At 44.0% G+C, this 21,648-nt stretch overlaps 1 protein-coding gene across 5 annotated transcripts in view; it reads left to right on the forward strand.

Annotated features, from left to right (window-relative positions):
* Positions 1-1,611: 1,611 nt before the first annotated feature.
* The window catches only part of NHSL1 (NHS like 1), a gene marked incomplete at its 5' end in the record, with an annotated part of 175,548 nt that continues 155,511 nt past the window's right edge, over positions 1,612-21,648 (forward strand). For all 5 annotated transcript variants that reach the window (XM_084203621.1, XM_084203622.1, XM_084203623.1 and 2 more), the window contains one exon: positions 1,612-1,969. In XM_084203621.1, the coding sequence (XP_084059747.1) occupies positions 1,612-1,969 (358 nt within the window). The remainder of the gene's footprint in view (positions 1,970-21,648) is intronic.

Raw genomic sequence — 21,648 nt, forward strand, 5'->3', positions numbered from 1 at the left:
GTATTCCTCCATCTGCAGCCTCCATACTTCTCCATGCACCAAGGAATTTTCTGAAACACTACTGGTGGAATGGTTTCCTTCGGGTTTCCTTTAAGTAACGAACGCTGAAGCTACGGGTGATAGATACTATGATGCAGAATATTTGTTACATAAATTGCATGTCCTTGACATGCTAATGAACGTGGATATGTCCCTGGACCTTTCCTTCTCCAGCTGATTCTCTTTCTTTCATCACATATATTCATGAGCTACAGCGGGAGCCAGAACAAGCTATGAGGCAGGAAGGAACTATACAACCACTTTTCCCCAGGGCCTTTTCCCACAAGAAGAGAGGGATTGGGTTCCTCTCTTTATCATATAGCAGGAGCCAGAGCCAGTAGGGCATTGTCCAATTAAAATTAAATAGCAGCTGTTGACAGTTGCTTGTGGGCTAAATTGGTTCTGTGGGGAATAGCTCATTAGAGCCGTCATCTCCATGAAGAGCTGATTGTGTCCTCGGCGCGGGGGCTTCTAAGGCTGGAACCTGCCTTCGGTCCACACCAGCATTATGTGCAGCGGTTGGTGCTGCCACACTCGGTGTCACGGGCCAGACTTTTCTTCTCCTACCTCAGTGTAAATCTTACTAAAAATTAACCACAGAGAACGCGCCGTTCCCAGACAGGCTGCTCTTCTTCCCCTACCTTGGAGCAGCACCTCTGGCCTGACCCGCAGCACGGCAGGGGAAAGGGCTGAGGCGAGCCGTGCCCCCTCCTCTCTTGCTCGGCCCCTTTGGCCGAGCAGAGGAGGCCGGGCGGGCTGGCTTCTCCCCGGGGAGTCCCGTTGGACCGAGCGCCGCGGGGCCGGGCCGGGAGCAGCTACCTTGGCTGGCCGGGAAGGGTGAGGCTCCAGTTCGGGGAGCCACAGGTAGGCGGCGGCCTCCTGCTTTTCCCAGGTTCGTGGAGGGTTTTTTTTCTCCCTCCCTTCCCTCCTCCTCTTTTTCCAGCTCTCGCTTTCCGGGTTGGGAGTTTGGTGCGTTCAGAAAAGTGCCTGCAACGGCGCGGGGTTCCCCAGGTGGAGCTGGTCCGGGCTTTCTCTCCCCTCCTCCTCTGGCTGGCTTTCCTCCTTTGTGGCCGCATCCAGGGCGCTTCAGTCCCCCTCCCACGCTTCCTCTTTCCCTCCCTCCCCGCCTCATCCTCACTTTGGTGAGAGAAAGCCGGGCTCTTTCCTGTCTCCCGGCCGGCCCGGGCTCTCACCGCGCCCGCCGTGCGGCGGTGCTGCACCCCGCTCCGCTCCCCCTCCTCTCCTCACCCCTCCCCTCCCCTCCCTCCTCCCGGGGCCGCTCCCGCCTCCGGGGGCCACTCCCGCACATGGGCGCCGCTCGGGGCTCCCCCTGCGCCGAGGCGGCGGCCGCGGCTCCCCTACAGCCCCGCAGCGCGTAGCCCGGCCGTCCTCCCTCCCGCCCCGATTCATTTGTTGTTGTGCTGTTCTCTCTCTCTCCCTCCCTCTCCGCTCTCTGAACTTGTGTCGCCGCGGCCGCTGCGCCGATGAAGACTTTTCGCGCCGGGGACGCCTAGCTCTCCCCGCCACCCCTGCCGCTGCCGTGCTCCGCGCTGCTTCCCGTCCCCGGCCGCGATGCCGTTCCCCCTGCGGACCCTGGAGCCGCTGAAGCTGTGCAGGTTGGAAGAGGCCGGCGGGGATGGCGCGGAGCGGGGCGGCCCGGCTCCCGGGGACCACGCCGGGACGGCGGAGGGGGGCGGCGGGCGCCGCCGCGGCGCGGTGCCGCTCTTCGGGACGCTGGAGCAGGTCAGCTCGTACGCGCTGGTGTCGCTGCTGATGCAGCTCTCCGACCTCTCCCGCTGCGCCGGCGACATCTTCGGCGGGATCCTCAGCGAGGCGGACTCCCTGTGCCACCGCAACGCCCGGCTCCAGCGCCGCCTCGGCGCCCTGGAGGAGCTCCTCGCCCGCCTCGACCACCGCAAAGTCAAGATCCGTAAGTACCGCCCTTGCCCAGCGCTGCGAGCTCGCCCGGGACGGTGGCGGGGCGGCTCGGGGAGCGGGAGGACCGGCAGGAGGGCGGCCGCCCGGTGGCGGAGCTGTTGGCGCGGCAAGCTAGGCTCTAGTTTGTGATTTATTTGAAAATAGAAGGGAAAGAGGGACACTTAAGCATCCCCGTCTCTCTTTTCCCATACTCCAGGGCGGCGGCCACCCCCGGTCCCGCCGCGGCTCCTCCCGGGCCCCGCCGGTGCCCACGGGCTGTAGCGCGGCGCTGCTCATCCCCCTGCGGGACACCCGGCCCCGGCTCCGTCCCGGTGGCTCCGGCCCTGGATGTCGCCGGTCCGTGCGGGAGGGGCGGTGTCAGCGTGCGGGGTTGGCGGCTGCGGGTGTTCCCGCAGCGCTTCTGTGCGGCGGAGCCCTCGCTCACCGGGGAGAACGTGTCCGGAGGCGGGCGGCGGGCTGGCCGGGGGCGGGGGGCCGCCAGCACCGGGAGCTGAGAGCGCTGCCATCCCGGGGGAGTTTGTTTATATGCTTATGCCGGGTATGCGCTAGACTTGGGATCGGCCGAGCTTCTGACAGTTCAGCCCACATGCCTGATTAATTCTATTGTATGTGCATGGAAAGACCTCAGTAAATAGAAACCTGGATGTATTTTGCAGCTGGTTTTGTGTCTCCCGGTTCTCTTGAGCTTCTGTTCTTTGTGCAGAGCTGATTTCAAACTTTGAAATTTCAACTTCATACGGAGCTCAGGCAGCAAGATGCGGATTTGGCCTCGGATTCCTAAGTCCTGGCAGCATGGGAGGCTGTTCTTAAGTTTTTTTCAGAGCCTGTTAAAGTGGCCCTTAGAAGGGACTAACTGTACACCTACACAGAGCTATAGGAAAAGGTGGTTTGGGTTTTTTCTCCTGAGTTTGGTCCAACTTTGGAGAAAGGACCCAGTAAAATTTGTATCTGGTACATGAAGTTTTGTTTATGAGTGACCAAGCTCCCCACAGACAATGTGGGAGATGGCTTGCAACATCAGCTTAGCTTTCTCAATGTGCTGGAAACATTCAGGAACCCAAAGAATTGTGTTGCAACTTTTGTGGCAGCTATATAAGGTGTAAGCCCAGCCTAAATAGGGTTGTTGCTCAGAGACCACAGACAGTTTTCTTCTGACTGGAAGTAGAATGCCATGTGGAAAGCAAGCTAATTTATGAGCAAAATTGATAAGGAAATAAGCTAATTGATAATTCCAGAAATAAGATTTAAAGGGTATGAACCCTGTATGGATAACTTACCTGTTTCATTGCAAAAGTATTCCTTATGGTGTGCTTGAGTATGTGATTTGTCTGGGGGAGGACACCTCCATCATCCATACCAAACCTTGTGGTTTTTAGGTGTGAGACTAAAGTTTGTGCTAACCAGTTTTACTTTCTTAGGTGCTTTATAACTGAATGATAAATGGAAGGACAATTTCTTCCTCACCAGGACAAGTATAACCTTTTCTGCCAGTACAGTTGTGTTAACTAGGCATGGTATGGTGCTGTCACACTTGAAATGTGAGTGTGTCATCACTGAGGATACCTGCAGCATAGTGGTATATTAAATTGATTGCCTGATAGGGAGCAATATTTATTTATCTCAGTTTAAATAAAATGCTGATGATTACTATACTGATGCAATGTATATAAAGGCAAGGGTGAAATAAGGCTGCTGCTGTACTGGGCAAGCCCTGAAATTCTAAGTGTCAGACTCTTAGTGATTGTATTCTTTCTTAGTCATCCTTTTGCACAAATTATATATTCATGAATTTTTGTTGTTGTTGTTATAGCTCAGCTTTTCAGGTTAAGCCTGTTATTGCTTTTAATTTGATGGTCTTTGCTCTTGTGATTGTGATGCCCAAAACAGGATGCAGTTCTTATGTTTGGCTTTCTCTGTTTGGTTTTAAATTCTTTGCTAAGTGTCATGTCTTCTGTTCATTCAGTTTTGCTACTTGCAATCTCATCGCTGCTGCTATATTCACTTTTCAAAGATCTTGTTCATTTAAGTCTAAGAGAATTAACAATTATTTAGCTCTATTTTTTTTGTGTTTTGGTTGTTTGTTTGTGTTTTTTGTTGTTTGTTGGTTTGGGGTTTTTGTTTTGTTTGTAAAGGAAGGTTATTTTATTTACCTGTTCAGTCACTAGGAATTGATGTGTAGGCTGAGCATATTGACATGATGTACATAGCCTATAGGAATTGCCATGGCTTTTTCTGGATACTGCAGTCTGCTCAAGGAGATCAGGTAGGATGCTCAGTTGCAGTTAGAGTCATGAACATCTCTGTAATACAAGCCACCAAGGCTTGTCTGCAGATTTAACCCTGTTCCTGACATTTAAGGGAACTATATGGAAAACAAAGAAAATGGTTTAATAATGCTGTCTTTGAGAACAACAGCAAGGGGGATTTTTCCTTCCAACTTTTGAAGCCTCATGGAGAAAGCTGTCTGCTGGTGCAGGATGTAAGAACAACAAGGATTGTTTAATTGCCTTCCCATTTACTAGGTTTTTACTAATCATAAACCTTTTCAGATATTGTAAACTGCTGCACCTTTTGTGGTGCACAAGTGCACACACAGGTGCAGCATGACATTGTGTCAGATGACTTAAGTAATTTGCTCTTGCATTCAGGATGAGGGGATAGGACACTCTACACCTGCCTTTCAAATCATGGGTGATTTCTACTTGAATAAATTGCTTTTGTTCTCTTTGTGGGGCCCAAACAATAATTTCCTCTTGCAACTGAAGGTCCCAGAACAACTTTTGAGATCCCAGCATGATGTTGATAGGAAGGACCAAAAGAGGACTAGAAAACTTCAGGTCTGGGTTACAACCACTTTTTGGGAAGCAGCTGCAAACTGGCAGCTGGTAGAAGGTATGCTATGTGTGTCCATGGTGCTTGGGAAAGTACATTCTTTGAAATTGTGGGTTTGGGTGTTTTTTTTTATTTTTGCACTATCATAATTTTGTTTCCAAGTAAAGTTTACATGCAGTACCCTTCAGATAAGTGGGGTCCATCAGTGTTTGTTCCTCGCTGAGCATGGGCAGGGAGGGAAAGCAGGCAGAACAAAGCTCTTTGTCTTCACTTAGTCACTCTCTGCAGTCATTGACTGTGCTTGCTGCTCTGTCTGTACAGTGCGTCCTTGTGTGTGTGTAGGATCCATACGCTCCCAGATCTAGATGTTAGAGCATGAATGGGTAAATGTGCCTCAGATGATCTCTGATGTTTCTCTTCTGTTACATACTCACCCGCATTCTGTAGTGGATGCGTTACTTCAAGGACATCCATTCACTGCTCCACGTGGGAAAGAATTTTCTGATGGGGCAAACTGGTTAAGGATGTGCTGTAGTGCAGTAGCTACGTCTTTGCAACCCTTGCTAGGGATAAACTTGTCTGGAATTCAGCCATGCCCTTCAGCTGGGAGGCCTCCTTTCCTAGGGTTTTGTACTGGTGTGCCATGTGTACCCAGAGAGTTTAATTTCATGTCTGCTGCAGCACTTTGAAGGCAGCTTTCAGACACATGCAGTCTTGGTGATGGCTGAATTTTCAGATTCACTAGAATGACTGAGTTTTCAGATTCACTAGAATGACTCTGCTTTCTCTGGTTTGGTTTAGCTCTCTTTGACTTTTTGTTTACAGTGGTAGAGAAGTTTCTCACTCTATCCCCCAACTGAGAAAATTGTGCTTGATTTCAATACAAGGCTATTTTTAAGGCCAGTTAGTAAAATGGTTTCCTGACATGTATTTGAGCTTTGGATAATGAGCAGGGTGTTGTGCCACAAGAAGGGACATCAAAATATGATGAGACACATCCCTATGGGCTGATGACTGGTTTATAACTCATGGTGATGGGAGGCACTAATGGCTCAAGGTGCCTTATAAAATTCAAGTATAGTATGCAGTACTTGTGACCTTAGTTCAGCTGCACTAGTCACATCTAGAGAATTAATTAGATTCAGTACATTTTTAAACAGTCTTTCATCAGGTTTTCATTAAGCTTATGTGTGTTGCTGTTTTGCATGATGTTTTGTCATATGTTTCCAGCATCCAGCTGCCATAATGTGTTTTACACCACAGGACTTGCCTAACAGCTTTTTATTTTCTAGCAGTGTACATCTGTAGCTGTGACCTAGCATCAGGTGATGTAGTTTTTCATCACTTTTGGTTCTCAAATGTCAGGGTGGGTGAGGACAAGTGCCTCTTTGAAGTGATCAGAGCTCATCAAAAGGCATATGATGGCTGCAGAGAAATCTTGCATGAATTACAAGGCCAGCTCTTGGGAAACGCTGTGGGGCCTTAAACAGTCATTGTTTTTGTAGGGCATGAAGAAGGACATTTTTTCCATTAATATTTGTCTTCTGCCATCTGCTGTTATTTATGCAAAAAATATTATTGCTGTTCTTTTCTTTGAATCCCAATGGTTTGACAGACTGGAAGGCTGTTCCTTCCATCCTCTCTGCTATTTATTTTAAAGTCTTTCTGAAGAGATTATTTGAGAGAGATGTTGGGAGGTTAACCTAATGACAACTTCTGGTTCAGTGTCTCCACTAGCAGGATGGGGTTTGGCCAGTTGCACCTCCTGTTTTAACAAGAAGCTGATTTTGTGGGAGGGAGGAAATGCTACCTCCTAATTAGTGTTGCTTAAAATCCTTCAGTGTTTGATTTTAAAGGCACCGCATAATAATTTGATTCTGATGCACAATGTCTATACATATGTATGGTTTTTGTTGGGTTTTTTTTTTCTCCCTCCAAGTTTAAGGATATTAATGCACAAGAGCTGGGGGTGTGGGGAGTAAGGCTTTCTGTTTGTCTGCATGATGGAAGGACAATCCAGTTTACACTTCATCTCCTGCTATTTTGTTTAGTAAGTATTTTCCACTCTTTGTGTGCAAGGCAGTACTGGAGCACATTTCCTGCTTTAGCTGAACAGGAAGCTTTATTCAGCTTATTCCTAGGGAAACCCCTCCTCCATCCCAAGCCACCAAAAGTGAGCATTATTTGAGACAGTATCAGCAGTAGGCAGGAGATGAAGGGGCTGGCTGGCTTTCTATAGTTTCTGGTGTAAGGACAGAGAATACAAGATATTCATCATCCTGCAGCAATAAGAAGAATCCTTCTTTAGAAAAAGGTTTAGGGATAAAAAAAAAGTCAAACAACACACGCCCCCCACAAAGGAAAACAAACACACCACAACCAAAATCCCCAAACTAACCACCAAAACCACAGTGTGCTCATGAGAAAGCTATGGTGAGAAAAGACAGGCTTTTAGGTGAAGAACTCTGTTCTAGCACTATTTGGGAGCTACAGCTCACCCATGATCACAGATGCTTGAGGTGATGGCACTGTGGGACTTCTCTCTGTGGCTGTGCAATACGAAGATTCAACAGCAAAGTTCAACCATGTTAAACAGTTAATTCCTAAGTTATCCCTTGGAAAGGAAAGAAAGGAAGACATTTTCTCTTTAACCCTGTTGTAATTATTCAGTTTGCTGCTCAGAAGCAAAATAGTCTTGCACTAGCTAAATAAAACTCTTGTTTTATTAAGCTAGTGCAAGACTAATTATCTGTGGAGATTCAACCTGATCCAAAGGAGATTTCGTTTGAAATAAGCAGGAAGAAAGTCTGAGTTAGAGAAAGATTTCCCATGGGGATGGTGGGCCAAGTCGTTGTCCTGCTGAGTGGCAAAGCTCCAGCTGAATTCAGTTTGATGAGGGTTTGGCTTGCTGTTCTGAGAACAGTTGACACTCTTTGGCTGAAATGTAGAGCTGCTTTGTACATGGCTCAGAACCTATTAGGCACCACCTACCAACGTTTATTTCCATGGAACTTATGAGTGGCTTGATCATTCAGGAAAACAGTGTTTAGGAGAGGTAGTTAATGAATTAAACATACTTGTATTTAGTTGTTTTCAATTAAGATCTATTTTGAAGGCTGCTAGATATTTTAGGATGCACTAAAATGTCCTCAGAAGTTTCTCTTCCTATTAGTATTGGCACAGTCTCATCTTGGTTGAGTGCAAGCTAGTAATCTTGGTCTTGTGGGCTTCTCTCTAGGCTAATATGAATCTCCTGCAGAAGAATAATTTTTTTGGATGAGCCTATTAACAAACATTGAACAACACAGTGGAGAGCCACTGAAATTCCTCAAACCCTCTATCCTGGAATTTAAACCAGCCTCTAATCAACAGAAAGTGGGATCAGGCTTTCAGGGGGGGTTGGGAGCAGCTTATCCCATGCATGCTTATTGTTCCCTGCATCTTCCACTGAAGTGTTTGGTGCTGGCTGCCCTCAGCCATGGGGTACTTCATTTAATGTTGCCCAGGCCAGAGTCACTGTGGTAATTCCTGGCCTTTTCCTGTCTTTCTGGGTGAAGGAGCAGCAATTTCCCTTTCCTCATCTTCCTTTTTTTTTGCCTACATGCTCAAATAAATGATAAAGAAATGATGGAATGTTCTTTGGTTCCTGTTATCCGGAGCACTAGTGCAGCAGAAACAGAAAGGGGGATTGAGAAACAGAAGGAATTAAAAGACACACATTGAAAGCTTGGCAATTATGCAAAGCCCCAGTTTCTTTTGTAGTCCTAAACTAGCTATCAGCAGGCAAGATCAAAGCTGTCCACCCTAATAGTTAACAAGATCAATTAAACATGCTAATTAAATGTTGTTCTTGGCTGTAGGTTGGATAGGAAACCTGCTGGTTGGATGGCAGTCTCCAGAAAGCCTGGATGTCATGCAACTTAAGAGACTAGAAAAAATATTTTGCTACCTGTGGGTTTAGCACAGATTAATGTGGGTGGACTTTGCAAGTTGTTTGTACTTATATCCTACCATATTTTAGCTGGGCAGGGCTGCTTCTGGCTTCAGGCTGTCATGGGTTTTTTCTCTTTGTCATTTGTAAATGATGGTGGTTTAAGTAAGACTGGTTTTATTTATTTATTTATTGGCCTCTTGTCCTTTAATCAGCATTGTGATTTCATTCCCCTTCAAGAGCTAGGAGTAGTTAGAGTATAAATGTTTAAGGTCCAATGAATGTGACTGAGCTTCGGGCACTCTGCAGTCTGCAGGCAGGGTAATTACTCCTGCAGAGAGAGGTAGAACCAAGTAATTGCTTTGCTATCACTCTTCTGGGTAGTCATCCTGTTGAAGCCAGTGGACTACACAGTTTTTAGGTTAAGACCTGATTAATTTTTTTAGTTCCTTCCTCTTATTTTCTCCTCCTCATTTTCTTTAGTAGTTTTGACTCCTCACTCACCCCAGGTGTGCTCTGAGGTGTGACAGTCCCAGTGTCTGCTCTGCACCTCACCACCCATGTCACTTGTTAAAACTCAGCATTTCACCTTCCTCAAATACAACACCCTCTGCAGGCCTGACAGCCAGTGGGGTTAGTGAGGAAGGAGGTGAGGAGATAGGAGGCAGAGACAGGGAAGGGTGAAATTGATGGAGCTTCTGGCTTTCTCCTGACAGCCCCCCTCACCCCTCTATTTCATAACCCCTCGGTGTTAGCCCCAGTGTAAGGCCTTCCTGCCTGGGGTTGTGCACGGTGGGTAGCACCATAATAGCACCCTTTCTTCATTTCTATTGCTTCCCTTCCAAACATGCCCATTGCTCTGCTGTAGGAGTATATAGCAAGCACAAAACCATTCACATCATTACAGTGATGGAAGTGAGACTATCAAGGTATTACTTGGAATAAAAAAAATCCTCAAATAAACTGACTTTAATTTGTGTCTGTGGCTGAGTTCTTACAACTTTCAAACTTAGAGGACGTTTTAATGTTTCGGTAAGTTTAATTTCCCTAATGTGAGCAGCAGTTCTGTCTTAATTTGAAATTTGACATTTTGATAACAAGTAGATCTGTTAAGTTAGTTGATTGGACATTCCTTTTACTGTAATTGGGCTGTAGCCTAGCTAACCAAATTTTGATTAATCTAAGATTGTAATTTTTTAATTAACTTAGCTCCTACTTTTCAGAGGTTAGGACTAGAACAGCTGCCTCCTGAAGTATATGGGAACTATGGATGCTATCTGAAGAACTGAGCCACTTCATTTTTTCTGCTAGCACTAAATGCAAATGTTAATCGTAATGGAAAAATGATAGCAATTTCAAGCATATTGAGTAATAGTGACAATGGTGGGATTTTTTTTCCCTGGTTGAGCAACCAATTGGAAAATGAAAACAAGACACTTCTACAGTATGTTTTAAATGGTAATGTGTTGTACTTGAATGGTCTTCTTTCTTCTTGGTCTTCCCAATTTTTAAAATTTTGTTTTTAGTGTCAAAATGCTGGCTACAGAAGAGCTGTCATCAGCTTTTAACTGGTGGCGTAAATATTGTCACTCACTGCCTTATATACATTCTTATATACAGTGTGTCTGGTTGTTACATTTGTAAAGTTTCTCAAAGTCTTGGGTTTGAGTAAGAAAGTGAGCCCAGTCTTTCTCCTTGCAAATGGGTATCTGTCTTTTGTTTTCTACTTAAGCAAGTTTTAGCTTTTGGCAGCAGATGGAGTTTGCTTACAGGAAGCTCAGCAGGATCCAAGATGAGTGCCTTGTGGGTTATCTCTAGTGGCACCTTTTGTTCCTGCTGTATGGAAGGGAAGACCTCCCAAGCAAGTGGTGTTGGCTTTCCCTTCCTGTTGAGTATCTAGCTCATGGTGAGTAACTGAATCTGCTTGGAACAACTGAGAAACCAAGTGATGCTTGGCTAATGTAGTATCATTAAAAGTTAAAAAGAAAATATCAAAATGTTTTTAGCCACATTGTCCTTAGAGATGCTTAAAACATTTTGAAGTAGAAAAAAGAACCCAACTACCAGGAAATGGGAACAAGCTCTTACAAAACTTTTCATTAAATTTGATCTTCAATTTAGAAGAAAGATAATACAAGCAAAGCTTGATTGTTAACACAGCAAAATCCATCACCCATTATTCTGGACATGATGCATATAAAATCCTTTCTACTCAAATTTAAAATTATTTTTCTTTCTTCCAATATATGTCCTAGACACTGACAAATATTTATTTGCAGAATTCCAAGAACCCAAGAATTTATGAAAATTATCACTCGGTAAAATTGAAGATATATGTTCATGTGTATATGAACAATAATGCAATTAAGTACATGGTTATAGGCTTCTTTATACTATTTTGATTTGTAGTGTTGGAAACATGGAAGCCTTCTTATGTGAACTGTAAGATTTTTAAATATGAGAAAGAAATACGTTTGTTCCAGATTTGTTGTGAGGAAGAAAGAATGAAAATACAGAAATATTATAAATACGTCTTGGCGTGTTAGTTCAGATGCAGTTTCCTAAAAGTTGCTCATTGAGCTATTTCCTTGTTCTATTAAAATAAAGGTAGGTAGTCACTATGTAGTTCCTCCTGCTAACTTTATTTTAATTAGGTGTATGTGATAGAAGATCGGGTATCTTAGGGTATAAATATGCTTACCATAAACTCATTCTGCATGGCTGGATGCACGCCGTAGGGAATGGCTAAGGCAGGAAACAGAAGGGCGATAATGGGGTTAGAACTGAAAGGTTTTGCACCAGCTGCATTTGCGACCTTGCTGGAAGCCCAGATATGGGAAACTGGTATGGCAACTGATCTCCGTGGGGCCAACACCCTTCCTGCTATCTCTGGCTGCTGCCCTGGCACTGGGGAGCGTGTGCAGTCCTGTTGGGCAGGTGGGGCAGCCTGAGCCCCGCAGGGAGCAGTCCCGTAGAGGGGGGCCCTGACCCGTGGGGCTGCAGCTGGGCTCAGCCCTGGTTGTGCAACGCCAGCCCAAGCGGCTCTGCCTCTGCGCTTCGGAAATCGCGGGTGGCATCGCGCAGGGTCTGCCTTGTCCCGGCGAGGTAAGCAGGATCATAACAAGGGTTGTTTCAATGTAAATACATTATTGCAGCTGATTTTGAAATCACTGTTGCTGTTATAATTGTATCATAATTACGAAATACGTACAATTGTAATCTATAATCGTGATCTTTACCTTCAGGAAAGAAAGGGAAGCTGGAGAAAACGAGGCAAGCGTGCGTCAGTTCTCTTGCCCTGCCTTGTCTTGATGGTCAGTGGTAAGACAGGGCTGCCCTTCTCCAAATCTGCATGGAGAGGAGAGAGACTGTGCTTGCTTATCCTGAAGGAAGGTTAAATTGCAGCGTTGGCCTGTTTGCGATAACAAATTTCCTTAAAACATTGGGAAGCACTTACACAGCACAGCCACAGTGCAGATTGAAATGCGATTTAGAAGGCTCTTTGCCCTGAAAGAGTCTAGTCATAACACATATGAGTGAATCCAGAAGATGGTAATTTAGTTAAGTGTGGCTTAAAACGGTCTGTTTTGAAGAACCTAAAGTTTCACAATAGTTATGGGCTTTTTTGAGGTCTAGAGGAAGAGCAGGTAATTAGAAATCCACAGAGTGTTTGCCTGAGGTGAAGAATACCACAAAAACATACAGCTCTGGGTGCTTTTTAGTTTGTCGTGTTACAAAAGCCTCTGTTTGTCCATATCTGTTACAGAGACATTGTGTCTACTGGATGGTAATGAAGACTAAAACCATCTGCAATTCTTATTATCTTGCCTGCTCCCACTCATTGCTGAGTTTGGCTTGAATTCTGTAATTTGTGATGTCCCCTCTGAAGAGTGCGGTATGTAACATGGGAGGGGAGTGCTCTTCAAGGCGTGTTGTTTTGACCCTGCTGCTCTAACTGAGCATGTTTTCCTCTCCCACCCCTTTTCCCAACACATAAAATACAGTAGCTTTTTCTTTACAAAACATTTTTTTACTGTTAGTAACCTTGCTGACAAATTGTGAAATTTGCTGCAGTCGGGAAATAGCTGCAGCTTATAAAAGGTAGGATGAAGAGTGGGTAATTTAGCATTGTCCATACAGATAATGTGCTGCAGGTTAATGCATCAAATATTTAAATGATTTAAATGCATTGTGTAGAGCAACTGGTAGAAAAAAGAATTAGGTCATGATAGACAAAAGCTTGTCTTCTTTTGAGCTCCTGTCAGCTTGGCATGTTTGTGCTCCACTGGTTTTATCACTAGTTATGCCTATGCACATATGGTATTTCTAATTTAGATTAGTATTAGTTACTTATAAAAATATGAATAAAGTTAATCCCAAAGACAAATGAAACCATGGGCATATCTCTAGTGGAACTCTGAATTTATTAGGGAGAACTCCAGAATATCTCAGCTTTTAATAAAAACAGCCAATTGGAAAAATGGCTGACTGACAAAAGACAGATAGCACCAAATAGCAAGTGCAGGTAGGAACTCTGTATGTGAATGCTGAAGTGAGCAGTGTCACTCACTGTCAGCCTGAAAGCTGTGCATGGTCATGGTTAGCACAGGAGCACAGCCTCCACTTACAGGGTGCTATAAAAGATACTTTACCTGCGTGCCATGTGCTGCATTACTTTTCTCCTCCTGCCTTGGTGGCTGTTGTTGAAGCTAAGACAGTGAGTTTGAATGGAATGAGGGAGAGTTCTTGAGGCTGCTTGAGTAGTCACCAAAGGACGTGTCTTGAGAGCGTTGCAACCGAGTGGGTAAACCTATGGTGTTCCCATGGGCCCACGTGTTGAGCCAATCCAGATCCCTCTGGATGGCATCCTGCCCCTCAGGAGTGTCAACCACACCACTCAGCTTGGTGTCTGTCACCTGCAAAGTTGCTGAGGGTGCACTTTGATCCCTTCATCTTTGTCAGTAATGGCGTTAAACAGAACTGGTCCCAGTATGGCCTCACTTGTCACTGATCTCCATCTGGACATTGAGTCATTGGTCACCACCTTCTGTCTGTGGCCACCTAATCCAGCCCCTACTCAGGATAGGCTGAACGGGAGCCAGGTGCTGAGGGCTGTGTGCATTTGGGTTTTGAATACCTCCAAGGATGGAGCAATCACAACCCTCACAGTAAAACTGTTTTTCCATATGCTTCAATAGAGTTCCACACGTTACAGTTGGTTCTCACTGTCTCTTGTCAAAGCATTGTAACCACGAACACGGACACACTCCTCACTGGAAGGCTGTCCTGGAGAGGTACTAGCGGGACCCAAGATGAAAAACAACGTGATGAAGAGAGCTGGGAGCTCTGTGGCCTTTGGTAAATGTCTGTCCTGGTTTTGGCCAGGACAAGGTAGTTTTTAGATGGGAGGGTATGTGGCCAGGACCCAGAGGTTATTCTGTACCACCTCGGGCCATTGCTGCAGGCAGGGGGCAAAGGGACTTGCTCTTATTCTCTCTCTCTCACTGCTGGGGAGAAGGAGTTTCCCAGTTAAGAGAAGGTGGTGAGGGAAGCTGTCTGGTATTTTCTTATTGTCATGGACTTTCCATGTAAATAGCTTCTTTGTCTTATTCCTTTTTTTATTAATATTGTTGCTGTTCATTTTCTTATCTCATTGCTGTTTCCAGTTAATTGTTCTTATCTCCACCTGTGCCTCCAGTTGGAGTGAAGGGGGAGCAAGCAGTGGTGTGGTTTTAGCAGGAGTACTAAATTAGAAAATACCATTCCTAAACTGCCTATGTCTTAGCCCATTTATTTGAAAAAGGATGGGCAAGGGAAGGTGTTAGTTAATCAAGTTATAGAGCTGGGAGCCAAAAATCACATTCTAAAAATTAAAAATAATATTTTTTCTTTTTGCTTATAATTATTTACTTGAGGACTTCTGACCTTGCAGTGCTTTTTGGGAAGAGCTTTAATACTCTCCATAAAAATACCTATTGTTTCTGTTGAAAGGCAAGGTAACAAACTTGATCTCAGAAAGATGGAAACTGTTTCCAGTGTCTCACCTTACAGATCCTGCTGGCAGTGACCTCTTAGGCAGTGAAAAGCATTCACTGTGTGCAGGAGGAGTCCTGAACAACCCTTCCGCATGCTTAAGAATTTCAGCAGCGGCTTCTCTTTGAAATTCTGACAAAGATCCTTGGCTGGGTTTTTGGAAACTGTCTAGGATCTAGGTTACATTGCTACAGTACCCTATTTTTTGCTTGTTGATGGGAGCTTTACTAAGGAGGATGGAAAACATACCATATAGTTCTGTTCTTCATCTTGCTTGGGGCAAGCAAGCCAGCTCCAATGAGAATTACAGGAAACACCTTTTTGATCATCCACAGCAGCAGTTGATCAAATAAAGCAGCTCCTCAGTACCCTGAGTTGCTGCTAATTAAACACATTTTCCTATCCTTCCCCTAAGTAAGCAGCCCTTCAGGCTGACTTAATTGCCAGGACTGTGTAAGTGTGATGGTTCTTTAGAAGAAAGTTGTGATTTAAGGGCCAAATCAAAGCTATTGGAGAGAAATAGTTTTAAGATGTTTTTGCTAGACTGCAGAATTGTCTGGTGTTTTACATAACTTATAACTTACATACATGGATGGCAAACTATCATTATACATTTTTTTTTCCCAGTGCAAGTTCATAAACCTTGTTAAAATTGTCCAAATTCACATGGAGGAAGCCAAACTGGCATTCAATACAGCTATATTTAAAGCTCTTGGCAGGACTTTTCCCATATGAAAGATGTTATATGCAAACTCTTGGAACAAAACTCAGAGTTTTGTGATGACAATTCTAAAGACTGCCAGATCATCTAAAATTAAGAGATTTTTAAATACGAGATGAGAGTTCTGTGTCAGAGTTCTCTTGTCTTACACTGTCTTTCTGTTGTCCATGGAAATTGATTTTTCTTACAGCACCTCTGGGAAATATCCACTGGATAAGCTTGTAATCTCAGGTATTTGGCACCTCTGTTGCTTTCTGCCATGGAATCCTGCAAAAATGGGGTTCATTGAAAAGTCTGCTCTCAAGTATTTGAGCGTAATGAATGATTTTTCTTTTTTTTTCCTCTCCATATTGTGTTTCTAAGGAGAACAGTTATAGCCTGTGGAATACATCCTGTTTTCTTGGCTGCAATGAAACCCTTGCTTTTTATTGGTAATACCTACTATTTTTCTTCTTTGTGGAGGCTGCCAACATCTGACCCAGGACTTCTTAAAGACAAAGGCTAATAGAGATGTGTTCCTTTGTTTTGTACCAGAGAGGAAAAGGTTGGGGTTTTTTCAACCAGCTAGTTTTCCCTGTGGTGCTTTCAATCAAACCTTGTGTGTGTCTCTCTCAAAGAAAAAAAAAAAAACTCAAAAAAAACCAAACAGTTCAAAACTAAAAAAATCAAATCCCCATAGACAACAAAGAAAAAAAAAACAAACAGAAAAGCCCCTACCAGGTGAAATTGACTTTGCCTAAAGTGTAAGAGAGCCAAAAAAGTAAGGGCCTTTTATCCTAAATGCACATATTTTGATTTTTTTTTTCCTAATCTGTATCAGTAGTAGTGTAGATTAACCCTCAGTAATTTTTAATTTGTTAGTATTCCTCCATACATATTTTTATATAAATAGATCATGTAGCTGAAACTTCTTTCTGCCTGTGTTTTGTTTGCATTTAAGGTCAAGAAGACACATGGGGTGGAAGTCTGGGTTGACTTACGATTTGCATTTTCCAACATCAGTTTTGACCTTGGGTTGCTAAGTATGAACTTGGAACAAAAGAGCTTTATAGAAGTGGCTGATGGATGGGTTGTAATAGTGAAGCTTCCCTCCCCCATGCTCACATCCTCAGAACTCAGTCCATCCCTAGGCTGAAGTGCTGCCTTCATAGGCAGGAGTCTGCTGCTTCAGGAGACAAAAATGCTGAGGCTGGCACTTTGAGAGTCTGTTTATGATAGTGAAGATGTAGGAGACAGAGAGAAGTCAAAAGTGTGTAGGTAAGTTTTGAGGTTGTTTTCTATTTTTTTCTTTCAGTGGGAGGATGTCCCCCAGTGTTTCCTAATGAAGTAATGTTTTAGATAAACATCTTGCCTATCTATTGCATAGGAAATGCTCTTGTGTTCCTTTTGTCTTCCCTCTGCAAACAGCTTGCTCTGTGTGGATTGTGGTACATTTTTTTAAAAATTACTTTTTAATAAAAAAACCTTTTTGAACCCTATCCCCCTCCAGCTTTCCATTTATTTCAGTACCTCTAGCTACTTTTTGTCAAATTTGTGGAGCTTCTTCTTCACTGAAATGCTATAAAACCAGGGAGAGGTTGTTTTGGGAGGAGAGGGAAGCAAGCTGAGCGGTGACATATCCAGGAACGCTCTGGAGACCATATTTTGCAATGCTGAAATCTGAAAAGAGAGTTGCCCCTGACTAGGGATTGCCCTTGTGTTTTTAGTCCAGCTTCATTAACATTCAGCACCGAGTGTGGTGTGAGAGCAGCACTCCCGTGGAGCTGCAGCCGTGCCGTGTTGGGCTGGCACCGTGGCTCCTGGGCTTCTGCCAGTGCCTGGGGGGTCCTGGACCAGGGAACGGGGGAACCTGGCTACCTATGCTGTCATAGCACAAACTAGTCCATGTCTGTGTTTGATTGATTAATCTGGTTTGGTTTGGATGGAAAAGGTAAATTGGTTACAAGAACAGATGGCACAAATGGAAAGGGATGGACTGAAGTGGAACAAAATTAGCATGAGGCAGGCATCAGTCCCATGGAACTAATGAAGTTCTGTCTTCTGCAGTCATCTCATTCTCATATGTGTTGTCTTAGTGTTGCCAATGGGGGGTTGGTTTGTTTCTGGAAGAAAAATAAACATAGAAAGGGAGGGGCGCGTCACTTATTTTGCTAGAGGGGATTTTAGGAAAAAAAAAAAAGAATATGAAACATCTACAGATGTTAACATGCTGTGGATTAAATCCTATGGGTACTACAGATGCTGAGAGTGCTCACGGTTGCCAGCATCCCTATGAGACCCCTAATAGTTACAGCTGTGGTACTGTAACCTTGCAAGTTTTCTTTTAGGATGATTGAGGCTTGCTGGAAGATCAGAGATCTTCCTCTGCAAGCCTTGGGGAGACAGATCATGATTTTGGAAGCTGGAAGTACTGAATTTGTGGGTGCAGAATAATGGGCTGATGCACAAAGAAGTGAGAAACCTCTGTATGAAAATGCCACTGCCATCCTTCAATGGAAGAGCAGCATCCCTTCCTCGAAGGCTGATGCTTCAAAGTGAGCCACTGCATAGATGGGGCCATTCTGATGTGGCCATAGCTATAGCTGAAGGTGTTCTCACTCATAATTTTCAAAAGGGCTTTGAGGATGGTGGAATTGCCATTTTACAGTTAAACAAAGAAAACTCAAAGGTCAACTGCCACGTCCATACAAACTAATATCAGAGCCTGCATCTCAACACTGGTGAAATAGGAGATCCCAATGGATTAATCTGCCTTCCAGTTCATAGGTTGCACAAGATCTGGCTGGAATTGGCTTGCCTTCTGTTGAACTGTACTTTGATCTGTCTGGCTTTGATGCATAGGGCACCGGTGGCCAAATCCATCCACCAGATCTGAGGAGGAAGAGAGTAGGAGTGCCTGCTGTTTTGCAGACTTGGGATGATTGTGATGATCAAGATGACTTCAGTGGATAAAGGAAAATAATTACATTATTTCCTGTAACATTCTGTAGACCTTTAAATACAAGGCATTGATTTTTACTCCAGCATTGTATGAAATTAGTGTTTGTATTATTTTGGTGCTGTAGGATATCACCATAAAAGTGCCTTCTCCAATGATCAAAATTGCAGTGGCCCAAAGATGACTTGGGTTTCCTGTCCATCTGCATGGCTGTGTGCGTGCCCAGAGACATGCTTGCTCCTTCAAATCCAGCTTGCCTTCTTGTTACTCTGCTGGTTAAAGCCTGGGCTGGAATCTTTCCTGCTGCTTTAACAGTCCTGAAAAGCCTTCCTCAAAAATCCCTGCTGTGATTAATTGTAGCAACTCCTTGCAAATAAATTGAAGAATGGATTTACCACATAAATTGGTAAAGGATGGTGATATACATACTAAAATTACTCTATGAGGTACATCTGAGGATTTCTGTGGAAAGGCTCAAATGCTTTTTTTTTTACTTTGGTGAAGCAAATTTCACTGAAGATGTGTATGCAATATCCCCACTGATTAATTGCTCTCAAATACTTATTCCAGCTGAGTTATGTAATATGAATCTCAGAAGGATTCCCAGTAAAAAGTCTGTGAATGGTAGATGTAAATGTCTGCAGTGACTTTTGAAATTTTAGATGTGAAAAGTGCTAATGGGAAAAATATTTTACATAGCTTCTGAGATAGCGTCTAGATTTTTTTAAGGCTTTGTGTTTAACTCCCACTGACTTAAAATTTTGAGGCTTTGCTATAAATTATTCCTTATGCTTCTGCCAGAACAATAGTTGAGTGTCTTCAAAGAAATTAGGTTAAGGCTGCGAAGTGAAAAATACCAAATGGAAAGGTATGTACTTAATTCCAACTGCTGCCTGTGAAAATCTGCTATAATACACTTCAGATGGTATTGATAGGGTTCCATTTCTGAGTACCTCAATGAAGATTTTTTTTCTTTTAACAATTTTTCTTTACATGAAGTCCTAAATTTTTCAGAGTGGTTTTTGCTGGCAACTCAAAAATGGGAAATGGACGAACACTGAGCTGAACATGTAGAAGTTTTCAGTATAGATATAAAATTGAATTTCAGGGCTCACAATACCTGTACTAATACTTGAAGATCATGAGTTTTCTTTGCCAGGGCCTTTCTGTGGAGGTTGGATCAGCACTGTCATGGGAGTCCTGTGCCTGCTGCATGCAGGGGATGGGGAAAACAAAGTTTCTCTACTTAGGTGTAAAGGAAATATCATGAAACATCTGTTGTGGTAAAGGAAAGCATAGTTGAACACATGAAAGTGTGAGATCTCCAATCCAGATAGGCAGACAGCCTGTGCTTATCTTGCCTGTGTTGTTCAGCTAACTGCTGCCTCAAAAACAGGTTTCAGTGAGGAGGCTGCTGACGTGCTCCCCTTTTCACCTATGATGTGCACTAGCACAGTCTGGTTTCCTGGTGCTGGGCTTTGCCTAGCGCTCCTCAGTCAACTTTTTGAATGGTATCATGCCAGCTGTGTTTTTGGACCTGTGCACATGGCAGCAGTGGCTTTCAGGTCTTAGTTTCCCATGGCTGTCTGTGGCAGGAGCCATTTGAACCCCTCCATGCTGTCAGCTCTGTGATGACAGCTTACTGCAGCCCCCTCAATCTCCCCTCAAGAAGTGGCAGCCCAGGCTTATCCAGCAGGCTACTGGTGCCACCACTCTCACTTTGGTTACAGACTGGCTTCTTCTTGGCTGCTGGGAAGATCGTGGTGTTGGAACAAACATAAATTAAATCAGCCCTAATCTGTTTGTGTTGAGCTGACCAATGTGACCAGTGTTAAGCACAGCTGATTGATTACCTGGTGTTTGGTTTTCCTTAGAGGGCCACAGCACAGACCTGCAGATAGAGTGATGTAGCAATGGCACTTGAATAGTTATTGAAAATGAAGAGAGTTTTTGCTAATGTAAGAATGAAATGCAGCCTTTTTGTGTGTTTGGTGCAGTTTCTGTAGGGATGCCACATCTGTGGTCCACCATGCAGGGCAGCACCGCCCTTCCTCTTGTAGGAGAAAACTGATCTTTTCAAATGGTTCAGCTGGTGACCAGTAACTTCCTGCTGTAGCATTTTGCCTGCTCCTCAGCTGGTCCCTACCCAAACCTGATGATAGATATGCAGGGGGGTGCCAAGAACCAAGGAGGAAAGCACCATCGTTGGAGAGATGAGGCAGCAGTAGAAGTTCCACCAGCCTCCAGCTTAAAGTCAGGACATTAAAACAGGTTTGGATTTCAAGAAAGCAAATGCTACACAGAACTAGAGGTTATGAAACTCTGAAAATCACACATGTTTTGTTTTAATGTTGAGGAAAGAGACATTTGCCCACACTTGCATTCATTTAAAAAGTCATTGACTTTGCATACTTCTGTATTGGTTTGCATGTAACAACAACAAGAGATAAAAAAGCAGCAACGATCCCAAGTAGGTGCTCCCATAACTCCACAGAAGGATGGACAAAATCCTCGTCCATCTGGCTGGCACAGAGGCAGCGTGTGACATGCAGGGGGCATCTTGCAGCTTGTGATGAGCAAACTGGGGGAATGATTGGAGCAAGCATGGCCAAATATGGCCCATAAATAGGAGCTGGAGCAGCCCGTGGCTTTGGTGGTACCCGAGACAGTCACATCACTCAGGAGCCAGCTGTGGTACTTCGCTGGCCAGCCCTCCATCGCTTCACAACCACTTGGTGTTGGCAGTGCCTCTTGCCACCTCTTCAACGCCAGTGACAACATTCTGAAAAAAATCTGATTCCAAAATAAATGTGCGCATGCAGATTTCCTGAAAGTTAGCAGAAAGTGTGAAATGAAAACAGATTTAGTTATTTTGCTGTGAGCTAGTATGTAGTTCAGCTCTCTATAACCACTCCCAGAGGATATAATAAATACGGAAGTGTTTAAATGTAAGGCTTCATATTTTCTTTAGTAAATGGCTTTGAGTAAATTGTCCTGAACTATTTTTAACTCTGTAGAGCAGTTAATGGTATAAGTATGTTTTTTCAGGATTTTTGGTCAGCTTGTGGGTTGGTATTTTGGAAATATATCTTCAGGATTTTTGCTCAGCTTGTGGGTTTTTTAGAGGAAAAAAAATGCTATCTGTTTATATATATATTAATCTAAAATAGGTTTTCTTGAGTTAAATACCATTAGGTAGTAATTTATTGCCTTTGG

Source organism: Fringilla coelebs (assembly GCF_963513975.1).
Source record: "Fringilla coelebs genome assembly, chromosome: 3".
Classification (NCBI taxonomy): Eukaryota; Metazoa; Chordata; class Aves; order Passeriformes; family Fringillidae; genus Fringilla; species Fringilla coelebs.